This window comes from Cynocephalus volans, chromosome 4 (genome assembly GCF_027409185.1).
Source record: "Cynocephalus volans isolate mCynVol1 chromosome 4, mCynVol1.pri, whole genome shotgun sequence".
NCBI classification, from domain to species: domain Eukaryota; kingdom Metazoa; phylum Chordata; class Mammalia; order Dermoptera; family Cynocephalidae; genus Cynocephalus; species Cynocephalus volans.
Window position 1 is genome coordinate 13,636,635 of NC_084463.1, and position 16,670 is coordinate 13,653,304.

Here is a 16,670-nt window from a genome sequence, read left to right on the forward strand (position 1 = left end):
CCAGAGTTCCGAGTGTGTGGGCCGTCGCGTCCGCCGCCCTTAAAGGGCCCGCACCCCGGAAAACTCGCCGCTCCGCACGGCGTTCGGTCGCTACCACCTTATCACGCCCCTCACCCACCGCCTCCCCTCCCTTCGTGGCACCTCCCCCGCCGCCAGCTTCCCTTCCCTCCCCTTTCCCGGAGTCTCCGGGCTCCCGGCAACCAGCCGCCCCTCGTTCTCACGGCCCTGGCCGGGGGCTGTAGGGTCTCAGCCCCTCGCGAGCTGGGGCCTCTTTCCGTGGTCCCCCCTCCTCCCTCCCCTCCCCGTCCCCGCCGCCCCCTCCCCTCCAGGGCCCCGGGGAGCGTTTCCTTGGCTCCTGGGAGGAGACGTTTCCTAATCTCGGGCCGGGGTTAAAGTTCTGGTACTGGTGAGATGCTGGAAGCTGCGGCCACAGCCGCAACCTGTCCCGGAGGTGTCCTGTCGCCTGTCGCCGCCGCCAGCACCACCGCTACCGCTGCCACTGCCGCCCTGCCGGGGCCATGTTCGCTCTGGGCTTGCCATTCTTGGTGTTCTTGGGGGCCTCGGTCGAGAGCCATCTGGGGGTTCTGGGGCCCAAGAACGTCTCGCAGAAAGATGCCGAGTTTGAGCGCACCTACGTGGACGAGGTCAACAGTGAGCTGGTGAACATCTACACCTTCAACCATACTGTGACCCGCAACCGGGTGAGGACTGGGGCCGGGCTGGGGGTCTGGGGTGAGTGGCTGGGCAGACAAGGCTTAGGCGATCCTGCCAATCCCCTACCCTTTTAGGAGGTTCCATGAACGAGCTGCCCCGTTGGGTTCCCGGTTCCCAGAACCACTCTAGAGCCTCACGACCAGTCCCTCTTCCTTTGCCATCAGTGTTTCTCTGAAGCTCCAACTGGACAGTTTTTGAAGTTGTCTTTTTCCCAGCTTCTCTTCGACCCCTTCCTTTCCACCAGTTGTGGTCTGATGGAGCCTGGTCTGCTCTCTACCCTCAGCCTCACAATCTCAGCTCTGTGGGGTCTGGGTGTGAGGGAACGCAGGCTTGGTTCTGGGCTTGCCCAGAAACCCCCAGGGGGATAGACAGGCCCAGAACTGAAAGCTCTGCCTAGGCAAATTACAGCTCTGGCTCCTCAGAAAGATCAAGGCAGGACTTCCCAGCCCCAAAAGGCAGCTGGCCTTGTAAGTTGCCAGTGGCAGAGATAAGGCCAACTTCAAGTTGGGTGGGAAGAGAAAGGGAGTTTGTCCACTGTGAAGAATCCACCTTACCCTGACGCTTCTTTCATTTTTTCCGCAGGTATGAGTCCCTGAGTTGAACATGGGCATAGCTAGGTTTGGGAAGTCTTGACCCCAGGCAGAGCTGAGATTGGGCAAATTCTTGCAGCCTGGCTATGTAGTTTCCTACCCAGCTCTCTTTCTCCAGAACTGGTTTTACTGGGAAGCAGTGGAGTAGAGAAGGTGGAATCTGATTTTTTTTTTTTTTTTTTTTTTTTTGAGTATGGGGAGGAGTTTTTCTTTGGCAGGCCAGGATCTGCCTTCAGTTCCTGGTCCTCTGAAGTTTGATCTCCTCCTGCTTGGAGTCCTTTCTTTTTTCCCATATCTGGGGTCACCCCAAGAGCTGTGGTCTCTACCCCTTTGGGAAATACTGCCTTAGGGCTTGGGTTTCAGCAGCTCAGTAACAAGTATTCCCAAAATTTATTTAGTTTTTTTTTTCTTTAAGCTCCCACTGTCCTATATATGTTCCTCCATAGCTCCTAAGGTGAGGATATCATTTTTACAGAGGGGGAAATTGAGATTAGAGATGTGAAGTGACTTCTCCACAGCCTGTCCCTTGGTCAGAGCTAAGGGCAACTTGGCTTTCAAAACCTATTTCCTCCCTACCCCCATCCTTCCCCCAGCCCTGCCCTCACTCCTACCCCCAGTGGGCTCTGACCCCCGAGATTACTTGTTGAAGCAGAGCTTCCTACTGGTTTCCTGGCTCACAAGGAAGAAGACTGAGGAGCATCTGCTCTCCTGTGTGGGTGTGTACGTGCACATGTGTGTGCAGGCCTGTGCGTCTGTGCACATGGACAGGAATGGGGTATCCTGGAGATCCCCAAGGTCTCTGTTACGTTTCCTGTGGGGGAGGTAGGCAGTCGTTTAGGTCCTGTTGCCCCACACACACCTGCCATCCAGGAGCCTGTGTCTTCCATAAGCCTCTCTTACTCAGTCAGCCTAAGTCCCTACTGGAGACTGGGGGATGTCCTGGCAGAAAAAGGGACATAGATGGCTTCCCAGTCTGACCAGGATGGAGAAAGAACAATGTGGTTGGCATGAGAGAGGTCAGGCTCACAGTCTCTGGGGCCATGTGTACCAGGTAGCAGAGTCTTGAGAGGGGCATTTTTGTGTTATTCTGCAGACGGAGGGAGTGCGTGTGTCCGTGAACGTCCTGAACAAGCAGAAGGGGGCGCCTTTGCTGTTTGTGGTCCGCCAGAAGGAGGCTGTGGTGTCCTTCCAGGTGCCCCTAATCCTGCGAGGGCTGTGAGTTGGACCTGGGAATCAGGGAGGGGGGACCCAGGCCAGGCCTTGCCCAGGGCCTCACTCAGGTACCCCCCTGTTTCTCTTCCCTATTCCCTGAGCCAGGAAGCTGGTCAATGGCATGAGGGCCAATCCAGCCAGCCTGGAGCTTGTCAGCCTAAGGGTGAGAGGTGGCAGAGACCAGATAGGAAGAATTGGGGCCTTGCTCCTCTGGAGTGGCAGGCCAGCTGGGACAGGAGTCATGTTCTGATTCTCTGCCTCGGGCCACAGGTATCAGCGCAAGTACCTCTACCAAAAGGTAGAACGAACACTTTGTCAGCCCCCCACCAAGAATGAGTCTGAGGTCCAGTTCTTCTACGTGGATGTGTCCACCCTGTCACTAGTCAACACCACGTACCAGCTCCGGGTCAGCCGAATGGATGACTTTGTGCTCAGGTCGGCAGGGTAGAGCGAGGGGAACATGGGGACTGGCCTACCTCCCAAGCTCTGGGAGTGACTGTGGGGGGCTCTTCTCTGCCCTGCAGGACGGGGGAGCAGTTTAGCTTCAATACCACAGCAGCCCAGCCCCAGGTAAAATCTCCCTGTCGACTACCCCTCAAGAGGAGAAATGGGGGAATTTGACCATGAGAGTAGGACTGGTCAACAGTCTTTGCTGGGACTTTCAAGTTGGTTATTCTCCATGGAGGGACTCTCTGGAAAAAGGAGTTCAGGCCTTGAGGTGGTGAGGGACAGGAAGCATGGGACAGTGCAGAGACATGGGGTCTGGTGGCCATCTTTCCTACTCTGCCTCTCAGGCACTGGCCTGAGTGCCCAGCTGAGCCTGAAGGGAATGGTTTACAGAAAACGAGGCTGCTTATGCTCAAGACCCTTCTGCCCAGAGAGCCTCCACTGTCCAACCCTGAGAGAATTCTGGGTCCTCGCTTGTGGGAGACTCTTCCTATCTAGAGGGGCAGAGAGCATCCTCATGAGATGGGGCTCTCTCTGCCCCTCCCATGCCCTCAGTATTACAAGTATGAGTTCCCTGAGGGAGTGGACTCGGTGATTGTCAAGGTGACCTCCAATAATGCCTTCCCCTGCTCAGTCATCTCCATCCAGGATGTCCTGGTAAGTTGCCTGCCCTTTTACTCTCCAACAGCAGGTAGCTGGGCTGTTGAAGAGAGGGGACAGGGCCTAGGGCCCATTCATCTGCCTCTCCCTTCCTCCCTCTGTAGTGCCCTGTCTACGACCTGGACAACAACGTGGCCTTCATCGGCATGTACCAGACTATGACCAAGAAGGCAGCCATCACTGTGCAGGTAGGACGAACACATGCCCTGTGGGAGATGTGGCTGGGTAACTTCCCAAACCCTGTGCTCCTTTTCCTCTGCTCCATTCCTACTCTACACAAGATTGAGTCTTGTCCCTCCAGTCCACGTGACTTTGGGTCCCCTGATATATGTGAGTTGAACAATAATTCCAATCACCCCTGGGAACAGGAGAGAACAGAGTTCCCTTTCTGGCTGTTATATCTACTTTAATCATTGTAACAACAGTGAAGAGAGGAAAGGGGCCCCAGGGCCCTGGCTGATACTGGGTGCTATCCTTGGCAAAGGCTGAAACCTGTTCTGGGGGCAGGGAGGGGGAAGTCGTGTTTATCTCACAACATCAAGTCATGCACCTGACAGGGCAATATTGTACCTCAGCTTATTCTCCTGGCTGATGCCCAGCCTATAGTAGGACCACCCATGTAGGGCACAAATGCATTTGCTCACCTGGCTGTAGTGTAGGTTCAGGGTTTGGGTTCTGGAGCCAGACAATCTTGGCTCTACCATTTATTCACAATGTGACCTCAAGCTAACTTCTCTGAGCTTGTGCAGCAGGGATAATAATAGTACTTTTCTCAAAGATCTTTGTGAGGATTAAGTAAAGTAATATATGTGAAGAGTTTAGGGTTAGCCAGTTAGCTTGGTTAGAGTGCAGTGTCATAACAATAAGGTCAAGGGTTTGGATCTCTGTACTAGACAGCTGCCAAACAAAAAAAGTTTAGTGTGATGTTTGGCCCAAAGTAAGTATTCAGAAAAGGATTGTAATGATGATGATGTTGACAATGTTCATCATCAACAACCTGCAGCGCAAAGACTTTCCCAGCAACAGCTTTTATGTGGTGGTGGTAGTGAAGACCGAAGACCAGGCCTGTGGGGGTTCCTTGCCTTTCTACCCCTTTGTAGAAGGTACATTTTGTACCCTGGACCTGGCTAGGGATGGGGAGGGTTGGTGGCTTCCTGGGGGTGGGAAGAGCCTGTGTGGTTGATTGGTGAACCTGATGGGATGTGGGTTTTTGGTCCCAGACTCTCCAAGACCTGGTCCATGCTCCAGGAATCCACCTATTTGCCACTTTGACATTTTACTTCCAGATGAACCAGTTGATCAAGGGCACCGCCAGAAAACCCTGTCAGTGCTGGTATCTCGAGCAGTCACATGTGAGTGTGGGTGGCTGAGTATAATGGATGAGCCCTTTTGGCTTTTCCTCTCGGACCTGGGATATAGGGTGTTCTCTGAATGGGAAGGGGGATGAGGACCTACTCAAGCAGGCTGAGGGGGCAGGAAGGGGAAGTGTTCTTGGCAGGCTTCAAGATGGCAAGAACCCATCCTGAGTTCCAGTGTAATGTGGTGCAGAGAGCCCATGACTAAAGATTGAAGAACTGAGTTCTCATTCACTCTCTGCCATTTATCAGCAGTGTAATCTCATGGAGCCTCAGTTTCCCTAGCTCTATAACAGAGGTAATAAAATCTGTCCCATTTGTCTCACTAAATTATGAGGTTTGGCACAAAATTAGCAGGAAAGTACCTGGCCCCAAGTCAGTGCTTAGTAAATATTTATGGAGTGATTAAATAGGGTACTTTATTAACTGGAAAGTATAAGATAAAAATAAGGAATTGTGATAGGAAGGGAAAGAAGGTGCCTTTCCTATTGGATTATTTACTCGGCAAATATTTATTGAATCCCTCCCATGTATCAGGTGCTCTGCTAGGGCTAGCAGGGAAGTACTGTCTACAGGGGCAGGAGGCTGTTGCTTTACAGGGTGCTGAGAGCTGCGATGAGCAAAGGACAGGTCACTGTGGGGACATAGGACAGAGAAGGCTTCCTAAGGGCATAGTCCCTGAGTTGTGGTTTGAAGGGTAAGTCAAGATGGAGTTTTCAAGAAGTAGAAGAGAAAGTTCTTCCACAGGGAGCAACATGAGTGAAGACAGGATTGTGTCAGAGCATTTGGGGACTGCCAGTTCACACTGGGTGGGGCATTACATTTGAGGGGAAGTGGTGAGAGATTGGGGCTGGGCACAGAAGCCAGGTCACGAAGGCCCTTGGGTGCCAGTGTTGGAAGGTTTTGACCTGTCCACATTCCTGCTTCCCTCCCCACAGCTGAGGCCTACGTTGGTGGGATGCTCTTTTGCTTGGGCATATTTCTTTCCTTCTACCTGCTGACTGTCCTTCTGGCTTGTTGGGAGAACTGGAGGTAAAATAGAACTGCTGGGCCCTCCCCTGGTTGGGGGTGGGTTGGGCAGGGGGTGTGGGAGAGATAGTCTGGCAGCATCTGAGCCGGCCCAGGGTAATGTGTACCATCCGTGGAATATAGGAAGGCAGGCTCCTGTTAGGGTCTGTGGTCCATGGGCCTCTCCTCCCCTCAACCTTCTTTCCAAGTAGGCAGACCCCATATTTCTCCCCAGCCTGGGAGGAAGCCTGGGGTCCAGGGTGGGAAACAGTGCGATAGGGATCAGCATGGGATAAAGAGGGTAGAAGAAAAGCCAGCCCAGCATAGGAGAAATCCTCAGCCTGCCCCACCTGGGTGGCCCCTGGATTCTGTCCCTGCAGGCAGAGGAAGAAGACCCTGCTGATGGCCATGGACCGAGCCTGCCCAGAAAGCGGTACTTCCAGGGTCCTAGGTGGGGAAGGCAGGGTTTGCTTTGTGTTCCAGAGGGAGTAGTGGTGGAGGGTTCCCTTGGGAGGAGGAAGGGCTGGGGGCTTCTTAATGCTCAGATTGGGAGTAATACTCTACAGATGGAAGCAGTGCTGGGACATTGTGCCCATCAGTGCCTAAGAAGTGCACCTTAGAGGTTACCACTTGATTCATTCTCTGCATCTAGCTGCACTGTCTGCCTGCCTCGGGCAGTGCTGCTCACAGTCCCCAGGATTATTAACCTTTCATTCTCTCTCCCTTTCCTCCACCCCTCCCTCTCTTTCTGTCTTCTCTTCTGCTTGGGACCTTCTCTCTCAGCTTCTCTCCTTGGTAAGCTCCAGGTGCTGTGGGCAGAGGAGCTGGAGTCCAGAGTGGGGGTGGGAGGTGCAGCACAAGGGCTGTCTGGGGGGACCTGGGAAGGCTGGATATTGTCTGTTTTTGCTGTTGGTAACTCAGATGCCTCAGTTCCTTAGCCTTCCTCTCTCTTTAGAGAGCACAGGGTGGTGGGTGTTTCCATTGGAGGGGCACACAGGAGGTCGGGGCAGGTGGGGGTGGGGGTAGGAGTGAGGTGTGTTTGCCTGGAGAGGTGCGTATTCTTTGCTGCTGGCATGGCCTCTCTATGGTGATCTTCTCTGGATTCTTCCTTTTCTCTTCTTCCTCGCTGTAGCCTTGCTCTGCTTCCAGGGCTAAGGGGACCTTGACTTCTTATTGCAGGTCACCCTCGGATCCTGGCTGATTCCTTTCCTGGCAGCCCCCCTTATGAAGGTTACAACTATGGCTCCTTTGGTACGTGTCCAAGCCAGAGGCTGTGCTTGCCTGCTCACAATCTGGTCTCCTTAAGCCTCTGAGGTGGTAAAGTGGCAGCCAGCCTCCTCTTGCTGCCCACACCCTCCGTGGCTGCTCAGAGCCCCTTAGGGATGGGTCCAGTGTTGTCCCCTTCTCTGAGGTCTCTCCTACCTGCCTCACCGCTTCCCATTCCCTGCAGAGAATGGTTCCGGATCCACCGATGGTTTGGTCAACAGTGCAGGCACTGGGGACCTCTCTTACAGTTACCAGGGTGAGTGGGCCAGGCAAGGAGTGGCTTGTGGTGTAGGGCTGGTGTTGGCTGGATGAAACGTCATAGCAGGCAGTTGCCTCTTCTGCCAGGTGCTGGGACCAGGGGAGGGCCTGCTGTTCTGCTCCTCTCCTCCTACATCCTTTCCTCCTTGGCCACAGTTCCTTGGTAACTTTCCCTTTCCTTTGAAGGGCACGACCAGTTCAAGCGGCGTCTCCCTTCTGGCCAGATGCGGCAGCTGTGCATTGCCATGGGTAGATGTGGGGAGGGGGTGGGGCTGCCCTGCCAATCAGCTCCTGCCAGGGTGGTTGACTGGAGCCTGCTGGCTCCAGGCTCAGAAAGATGCTTTGTGCATGGCTTCCCCATCTAATGCCAATGAGTGCCAGCTCCTGTGTCTTCTGAGATAGGCAGGCACTGACCCCTGATGCTGGTGGGCTGGCACCTCAGCTACCCCCAGACCGATGTTCTAGTTTGCTATCCTCTCTGCCAGCACCCTTACTCCCTGGCCTGCTGGGGTAGGGCTTGTAGGCATAGGTGTCATGGTCTGGCCTCTGGGGGCTTTGGTCAGGCATGGTCACAGGAGGAAGCTAATGAAGGCAAGAGACAAAAACAGGATGAAGGAGAGATGCTCTTTCTAGAGGTGGCCTCTTGCCCTTGCCTGCACCCCAGGCCCACTGGGTCTTTAACCAATGGGGGCCAGGACAGTGTCCCCTCAGAACCCACAGTACTGGGCATGTTCTAATCAGCGTGATTTGCCAAGTTCAATCCTTTTTCTTGTGTCTGGGGCCTGGGGTCTGCTCCGTGACCTGGGTTGGGCAGCCCAAGCTCACTGAAGGGAGGTGGGAGTAGAGCAAAGCTGGAGCGGTCCCTGTTCGGGGACTCGTCACAGAGCCTTGCTCCCCGCTAGGACAGGAGCACCTGATATCTCTTCCCAGCCCTGCTCTGAGCCCCGGCCCACAATTTGCCTCTTCCCTGTTGCCTAGTAATTTTGACAATTGCCTCAGATGGGTGGGGCAGACCTTAAATTTTGTGCCCACTGTGCAACCCTCCCTCTCTGCCCTTCCCAGGCCACTCCTTTGACCCAGTGGGCACTCGGCCACGACTGGACTCCATGAGCTCTGTGGAGGAGGATGACTATGACACATTGACCGACATCGATTCAGACAAGAATGTCATTCGCACCAAGGTCTGACCCATGGACCTGGCCTGGCCAGGGGCTTCCCAAGGAAGGGACTTTCTGTGTTCAGGCCCCAGTATCTATCCCACTATGTGGTATAGAGGGAAGCAGAAGGAAAGAGGACAGATTCCAGGGGAAACTAACTTGACCTCCAACCCCTTCTGGACTGATTGGCCAAACCTCCTTGGTTTAACTGGCCGCAGCAACGGAATGGCGCAGAACCCTGCCCGCCTGAATTTGGGGCTATCTGGGGGAGGCCCCTCTCGTCCACCTCCTAACTTGGGCGAGGGGGCTTCTGCCAGGTCGGGGTAGGTAGGGCTCATGCCAGCTTCTCCCCAGCAATACCTCTACGTGGCTGACCTGGCACGGAAGGACAAGCGTGTTCTGCGGAAAAAGTACCAGATCTACTTCTGGTGAGTGAGCCAATTAGTAGTTCCTGTTGGTGGTGGGTGGCGTGGTGGCTCCTCAGACCCCACCCGCCTCACTGCTGCCCTCCTGCTCCTCAGGAACATTGCCACCATTGCTGTCTTCTATGCCCTTCCTGTGGTGCAGCTGGTGATCACCTACCAGACGGTGAGAGGACAGGGGACACCACCTCAAAATGCAGGGCCTTCAGCTCTGGAATGTGCACAGGTGTTAGGTCACAAACTTGGGTTCAAATCCCAAGTCCACCTGACCAGCTGAGAATGACCTTGGGCAAATCACTTAACCTCCCTAAGCATCAGTTTCTTCATCTGCAAAATGGGGGCAGCGTAATACCAATAATAGCACCTTCCCTAGATTGTTGTGGGGATTATGAAGCACAAGTCCTGGGACTTTGCAAATGTTAGTTTCCTTTCCCCTTTCTGTGTACTGTGGGACAAGAATTTCTGTCACGGTAATGCCTCAGGGTTTTCAGCCACACCTAGTGAGGGGGGACAGTGACTATGCCATTTGGTATCCCTCTTTTCAAAACGGGCCCAGGTGGTGTGGCGTGGGCTATGGACTGAGCTGGCGGCGTTAGCAGCCCCACTCCCTGCCCTTGCTCCCGCTGCAGGTGGTGAATGTCACAGGGAATCAAGACATCTGCTACTACAACTTTCTCTGTGCCCACCCACTGGGCAACCTCAGGTGGGGACTATGCTGAGAGCCCTTTCCAGGCCTTTTCCAGGCCTGTGGTGAATCAGGGCGGGGGCAGGGGCCTTGTGAATACCTGCCTGGACTTGGGGAGAGGCCTGGGTGCGAGGCCGAGACGGTGTGCCTTCTGTTGCCCCTTCCAGCGCCTTCAACAACATCCTCAGCAACCTGGGGTACATCCTACTGGGGCTGCTCTTCCTGCTCATCATCTTGCAGCGGGAGATCAACCACAACCGAGCCGTGCTGCGCAATGACCTCTGTGCCCTGGTGAGGGAGCATCTACCTGCCTGTTGAGACCTCGGCTCTAGTACACCCTTCTTGGCAGGCCTGGTCCTGCCCGCCCTGCCCTGCCCACGCACCCACTCACCACGCCCCCACCCCTCTTCCTCCTCTGCTCCTCTCAGTTATGCCTTTTGGTTCCCTTCCTGCCATCCCACTTCACTTCCTCCCTCCCTTCCTTTCTCTTCCTCCCCGACAGGAATGTGGGATCCCAAAACACTTTGGTCTGTTCTATGCCATGGGCACAGCCCTGATGATGGAGGGACTGCTTAGTGCTTGTTATCATGTCTGCCCCAACTATACCAATTTCCAGTTTGGTGAGTAGGGTCTCCCTCTTCTCTGGCTGAACCTAGAGCAGGGTCCTGCCTGAGTCCTTCACCATCCCCAAGTCACCTGCAGGGATCCTCAAGACTCAGCCCTGTGGGAAACTGCAAGGCTGGGGGTGCCTGCGTGTGCACACGTTGTAGCATATAGAAAATGGGCATCTGGATCTGGATTCTGTGTCATTCATCTGTCGAGCTTTTCCTATGTAAAGGCATGTGCAAGCCCTGAGAAAACAAAGGTAATTAAGAAATGGTTCTTGATCTCAGGATGCTCACAGACTAAGACAATCAGACTCCGTTGTCCTTGGTGTCAGGAGATACCAGACTTTGCATGAAAGCCAGTGGGGTGTGGCAGGGACAGTTAAGGGACTGCAGTTCAAGTGCCAACCCACTACCAGCCCATTCAGTGGCTGTAACAAGGGCTCTCTCTTCCTCTGTGATTGTGGGGGCTGGGAGCTGTCTGCTGAGGCTTGGATGTTTCTGTAGCTCCCCTCCCTGTCCCCCAACCTAGACACATCGTTCATGTATATGATCGCTGGGCTCTGCATGCTGAAGCTCTACCAGAAGCGGCACCCAGACATCAACGCCAGTGCCTATAGCGCCTATGCCTGTTTGGCCATCGTCATCTTCTTCTCTGTGCTGGGCGTGGTGAGGGCCTGACCCACTCTGCTCACCCTGTAGGAAAGGTGCACGTGCGTTCACACACACGTGGCGTGCACACTCCCTTTCCACCTGCAAGAGAGAACCCTTCCCTAAGATGCCTTCCTGGGTCCCCTCAGAGAGTTTCTGCCTGGCGGAGCAGTCAGCCCCAGGAAGGCCAGGCCACGGGAGCAGCTTCCCTCAGCACTTCCTCACCCCTGCCTTTGGTGGCCTCTTGACAGGTGTTTGGCAAAGGGAACACAGCGTTCTGGATCGTCTTCTCCATCATTCACATCACTGCCACTCTGCTCCTCAGCACGCAGCTCTATTACATGGGCCGCTGGAAGCTGGGTGAGGACATGCCTGGGGCAGGGAGTGGCAGGGGGCCTGGGAGGCCCTGTGGAATTAGGGGTTGGTGGCCTTGGGGACCTGGACACACAGGAGCCACTCGGATTCTGTCCTCTCAGGATGCCTCACTGGGCGAGGAATTAAATAAGGCTTTGGCATTGCTGTGCCTTCCGAAGGCCCTGGCTCTTCCCAGCTGTCACAGGCCAGGGGTCTGGCAGAGAAGGGCGCCGTGCCTTTCAGCACCACTCCCTTCTTGCAGACTCGGGGATCTTCCGCCGAATCCTTCACGTGCTCTACACGGACTGCATCCGGCAGTGCAGCGGGCCCCTCTATGTGGTACCTACCCCGCTCCCTGGCCCTTTCCTCCTCCTCCTCCTCTCTTCCCTCCGATGGGGGTGGGGGCGTAGCTGAGAAGCCAGGGGAGGGTGGGACTGGCTGACTTGGGCCTTCTTCCACTTCTCTCCCTGTCTGTCTGCCCCCCGCTGCAGCCTCCCCTCTCAGTCCCCGTGTCTCTGCTTTCCTCTAGGACCGCATGGTGCTGCTGGTCATGGGCAACATTATCAACTGGTCGCTGTGAGTCTGGCCACTGTTCGTGGTGGCCTGGCTGGGTGGACAGCTGGGGGCTTGGCCGGCCACTGGCCCCCTTGGGGGCCATGGAGAACTTTTAAACATAAAAATGGCATAAAAAATGGGAGCTGAGGAGAGAGGTATTGGCATCTGGGCTTCTAGAATCTTCCATGGGCCTTTGAACCCAGCCCAACATCATAATAAAACATGGTGGGGTAGAGGCGAGGGAGAGCCCTTTTCTTGCTCTTGGCTCTCCTCTGCTTCAATAGCCGCTCATCCCCCCGCCAGGGCCGCCTACGGGCTCATCATGCGCCCCAACGATTTTGCCTCCTACTTGTTGGCCATTGGCATCTGCAACCTGCTTCTTTACTTTGCCTTCTACATCATTATGAAGGTGAGTGGGGAACGGCTGAGCACCTTCTGTCAGCTGCTCTGCTTTTGGGGGAAGTAGCTGGGCACAGCCCGCCTGGGGCAACACCGAGAGGGAGTGAGAATTTTTCTGTCATCTGTCTAGGCCAGTGAGGAAGGGGGAGGCTTAAGCCTCATGCCTGTGCCCCCCGTGGGAGCCCACTGCATCCTAAAAGCCATTTTATGAGCCCCTTCCATATTCTTTTTTTTTTTTTGACCGGTAAGGGGATCACAACTCTTGGCTTGGTGTTGTCAGCACCACGCTCAGCCAGTGAGCGCACCGGCCACTCCTATATAGGATCCGAACCCACGGCATCGGCGCCATCAGTACCACACTCTCCCGAGTGAGCCACGGGGCCGGCCCGCCCCTTCCATATTCTAAATTGGCCCATGAGACTAGTAGCATCTCTGGCTGCAGTTGGGAAGGGCCCCTTGCAATGCAGAAGGGGTTGAGAGGAGGTAGGCTTGCTGAATCTGTGCTGGGCTTGGGCCTGTGAGGACCAGGTACTTCCCAAGGGACCCCCATGCCATCCACTGTGAGAGAGCCCCCTGCACAGGGAGAGCCCCCTGGCCAGTACGCTTTGCCAGCATAAGGTTCTGGGTACGTGGAGGCCGAGCCAGGGTGGATATTGGGGTGAGGACATAAGGCTGTTAGCGTGGGGACTTGTGCTGTGTGGCTGTGTGAGGTGGTATGAATCCAAGAAGGAATCTTAAAGGATCAGTCCTGAAAGCCTGGGAAGGCATCAGGCAGGGAAGTCAAGGCAAGGCTGTGAAATAAAGTGGGACGAGGCCTGGCCCTGAGGCTGCTGTTCCTTCCTCACCCCCTCCCCAGCTCCGGAGCGGGGAGAGGATCAAACTCATCCCCCTGCTCTGCATCGTCTGCACCTCCGTGGTCTGGGGCTTTGCACTCTTCTTCTTCTTCCAGGGACTCAGCACCTGGCAGGTGAGTAGTGGCCACGGGCACACTGTGAGCCGACAGATGGCCAGTTCTCTTTTTAAACATTGTTTGGGAGCACCTGCCTTGGGCCAGCACTTTCATAGCTGCTTTCTCATTTAATCCTCCTAACATTAAACAGTCCAGTGTGGAGAGAGCTCCATTTTACTTATGAGGCAGCTGAGGCTCAGAGAGGCCAAACAACCTCCCCAAGGGCACATAGCCAGTGAGTGGCACAGCTGGGGTTTGAAGCTAAGGATGTCAGGCTGTCTCCTCTGCCTCATAGGGCACCTACCATGTGCCAGGCTTTAATTCTGTGACCAGAACTAAGTCGGACGTGGTGTCTGCCTTTGAGGCCCTCATAGTCTGGTTCAAGAGAGAGAGACTGTTAGTTCATGTCGTGATGTTTGCAATATGATACATGAAATGAAGGACACAGGCCAGATGGGGCAGGGGAATATACTGGAGGACCGAGGACAGAGAGGTCTGTGTGAGTTAGTCCAGGAAGCTTCCTGGAGGAGGTGGGCCTCGCACTTGGCCATAAAGGCCCTGGGTGATGGGAACATCCCAGAGATGCTGTGACCTGAGTGGCGATACAGAGGCAGAAATAAACAAGGCAGGTTTTGAGGTCAGTGAATGCACTCATTGGGGAGCCAAGTGAAGACTGTGAACTCGAGGGCAAGGAAGATCTTGGTCAGTCTGTGGCCTCAGCATGTAGCACAGACAGCCCCTGACGCAGGGTGGATGGTCAGTAAGTGTGCGATAGAAGTTATGGGTAGACCAGGGAGGACTTTGAGTGCCACAGGTCCTGGCTGCTGTTGCCCTTGAGCAGAGACATGACTGACAATAGTGCTTTGTAGAAAATAATGAACTTGGAGGAAGGATTAGAGTAGGGGTTAGAGTCCAAGGCAGGGAATAGGTTAGGAGGCTTCTAGCTTCTCTGAGGTGAGGGCATCTCAAGGTCATCACAGCCCTCTGCTCTCATTTTTTTAATCGACACATTGTAATTGTATATTTTCATGGGGTACAATTTGATGTTCTCTCTGCTCTTAGATCAAGGGAAGAAGAATCTGAAAGGAGGAGGGTAAGAGTGAAAGGGAAAAAAAGAGCAGAAGCCAGTGAATTCAGGAGAAATTTGTAACAAAAGGCCATTTCTTCGATGTAGGGGACAAGGACAAGGGACGGGTCAGAATAGGGTGCCTTCCTGCTGGGGCTGGGAATAGGGGGTGCCCTGGAGTGAGAAAGGAGATGGATCCAGCCCGGGCCTTGCCCGAGCAGGTGGTTCTCCCTGTTCCTCCCCCAGGAAACCCCTGCAGAGTCGAGGGAGCACAACCGGGACTGCATCCTCCTCGACTTCTTTGATGACCATGACATCTGGCACTTCCTGTCCTCCATCGCCATGTTTGGGTCCTTCCTGGTACATGGGACTCTCCTGGCCTGAGCAGGGGAGGGTGGAGTAGGGGCGGAGGTTGTCTCTTTTTGTGCCTCATCCTGCACCCACCCCGCAGGTGTTGCTGACACTGGATGACGACCTGGATACCGTGCAGCGGGACAAGATCTACGTCTTCTAGCAGGAGCTGGGCCCTTTGCTTCACCTCATGGGGCCCTGAGCTCCTATTTATCACCTTCAGGGTACCTTTGTAGTACTGGGGCTGTGAGTCCCAGCCCCGCTGCCCAGCGCTGGATGGCGGCAGGACAGCGAGGTCTAGCCCAGGCCTGGCCTGGGACAGTCATGGGGTGGCATTGAGCCTTGCAGCTGCCCTTTGCCAGGGAGGAAGTCTGCTCCCCTGAAACACAGACATTGGCCAAATTGCTGCTTTCTTCTCAGTGTTGGGGCCTTCCTCGGTCCCTTGTCCATTGGCTGTCCATGTTTCCCTCTGCAGGAGGAAGGAGGGAAGGTGATGCCCTTGCCATTTCATGCCTTGCATTCTGCCTATCCTTCCCCTCCCCCTCGGCCTGGGACCCAAAGCCCTTTCTTCCTCCCACATTCCCACTTCAGGGCCCTAGTCTCGGACCTACTGCTCTGTCCTGCACCAGGGCCCAGTTTTCTCTGGGGTTGTACCTGGCTGCCATCACTGCCCATTCCAGTCAGCCAGGATGGATGCAGGTGTAGGTTTTTGGGGGCTGGCCAGCTGGTGCCAGGCCTTTGGTGCTAAGGCTTGTGAGGAGCCCAGGGCAGGACCCACCTCCCTGTGACCTGGGCTCGGGACTGGCTCTTTAGCAATGAGGGTCAGCTCAATTTGAGAACCACCTTCTGATCTGAGGGGCTGAATTCAGAGGTCACCTCCTCATCTCATCAGCCGCCAGACTGATGCTGGCACCAGGAGTTGGGGGAAAGTGACTCAACCCTTCCCTTCCTTTCTTTCCAGGCCCTTAGTCCTGCCAAGCCCCAGCAGGGGGCCTTTCAGTGCCATTGACACTGCCCAAGAATGTCCAGGGGCAAAGGAGGGAAGAGACAAAGAGCTCAGCACATCCTGCCTCCTCCACAGCTGCAGGAGCCGCAGTGCCTGTCTTAGAAAGGGGCTTAAGGAAGGGATATGCTATTTTCCTCCATGTCCCCAGTCCCAGCCTCACTCTAAGAGCCAGGGCTGGCTTCTGAGTTTCCGTCCAGTCTTCAGCCATGTTCTGTGTTAGTCACACACATGCATCCATAGGAAACCTGGAGTTTACACTGAATTGCCCCCAGCTCTGGGCCCCCATGGGCACTCTGGTCCTTGTATCCCCTTCACCCAGTTCAGTCCATTCCAGATGCCAAGGATCAGGGAGGTTAGGTCGGACCTCTGCCTGGAATGGGAATGTGTTTTATTTTCTCAAAATTGTTTTTATAGCTCTCCTTGGGCTGGGTAGAGGAGGTGGGTCTGAATCTTTTTTTCAGAGCTCTGTTTTATGTCTTTCCACGCTACGGTTGCATTTCTGTTTTCTATGAATGAGTCTGCATTCAGTAAAGAAACAACCAGACGCAGTTGTGGGCGCTTATTTGCTCACCTCCTGGGTGGAGATGTTGAGAATGAGGGATGGGGCAGGGGTCCTCCATTTCTCATTTCTTCTGGTCTTTCTCTTTCTGAGCCGCGGTTGCACGTGAACTGCAGTTCCTTGATGACCCCACTTTTTTCCTCTCCCTCGAACAACAGCATTAATTCAGTAAACATCTAGCAGGGGCCTGCTCTGTGCCAGGCACTATACTGGGCAAAGAGGCTAGTTTGTTGGGTTTTTTTTTATAAAAAGATGACTGGTAAGGGGATCGTAACCCTTGACTTGGTGTTGTCAGCACCACGCTCTCCCGAGCCAACTAGCCATCCCTATATAGGGATCCGAACCTTGGGCCTTGATATTATCAGCACCGCACTGTCCTGAGTGAGCCACGGGCCAGTCCA

The 16,670-nt window shown here is 54.8% G+C and overlaps 1 protein-coding gene across 6 annotated transcripts; it reads left to right on the forward strand.

Moving 5' to 3' along the window:
* The first annotated feature begins 283 nt into the window (after positions 1-283).
* SIDT2 (SID1 transmembrane family member 2) lies at positions 284-16,275 on the forward strand. Of its 6 annotated transcripts, XM_063092576.1 has the most exons (28): positions 284-701; positions 2,398-2,519; positions 2,787-2,951; positions 3,041-3,086; positions 3,519-3,620; positions 3,728-3,811; positions 4,627-4,726; positions 4,910-4,975; positions 5,917-6,010; positions 6,367-6,419; positions 6,770-6,781; positions 7,166-7,237; positions 7,437-7,508; positions 7,697-7,759; positions 8,573-8,691; positions 9,022-9,095; positions 9,189-9,255; positions 9,719-9,792; positions 9,942-10,065; positions 10,277-10,394; positions 10,912-11,048; positions 11,282-11,390; positions 11,647-11,723; positions 11,914-11,960; positions 12,243-12,348; positions 13,195-13,305; positions 14,600-14,713; positions 14,805-16,274. In XM_063092576.1, the coding sequence occupies exons 1-28, from the start codon at positions 519-521 to the stop codon at positions 14,865-14,867; spliced, it is 2,574 nt and encodes an 857-aa protein (XP_062948646.1). In that variant the 5' UTR covers positions 284-518; the 3' UTR covers positions 14,868-16,274. The 6 variants fall into 6 exon arrangements, with proteins under 6 accessions (XP_062948646.1, XP_062948648.1, XP_062948647.1 ...); XM_063092578.1 differs by lacking the exon at positions 7,697-7,759; XM_063092577.1 differs by lacking the exon at positions 6,770-6,781.
* The last annotated feature ends 395 nt before the right edge of the window (positions 16,276-16,670 follow it).

Excerpts from the sequence above, each read along its gene's own strand:
- SIDT2 (XM_063092576.1), top strand. The coding sequence starts at position 519 with ATGTTCGCTCTGGGCTTGCCATTCTTGGTGTTCTTGGGGGCCTCGGTC. Across the intron at positions 11,049-11,281 it reads TCTTCTCTGTGCTGGGCGTG|GTGTTTGGCAAAGGGAACAC; the intron begins GTGAGGGCCTGA and ends GCCTCTTGACAG. Across the intron at positions 12,349-13,194 it reads CCTTCTACATCATTATGAAG|CTCCGGAGCGGGGAGAGGAT; the intron begins GTGAGTGGGGAA and ends CCCCCTCCCCAG.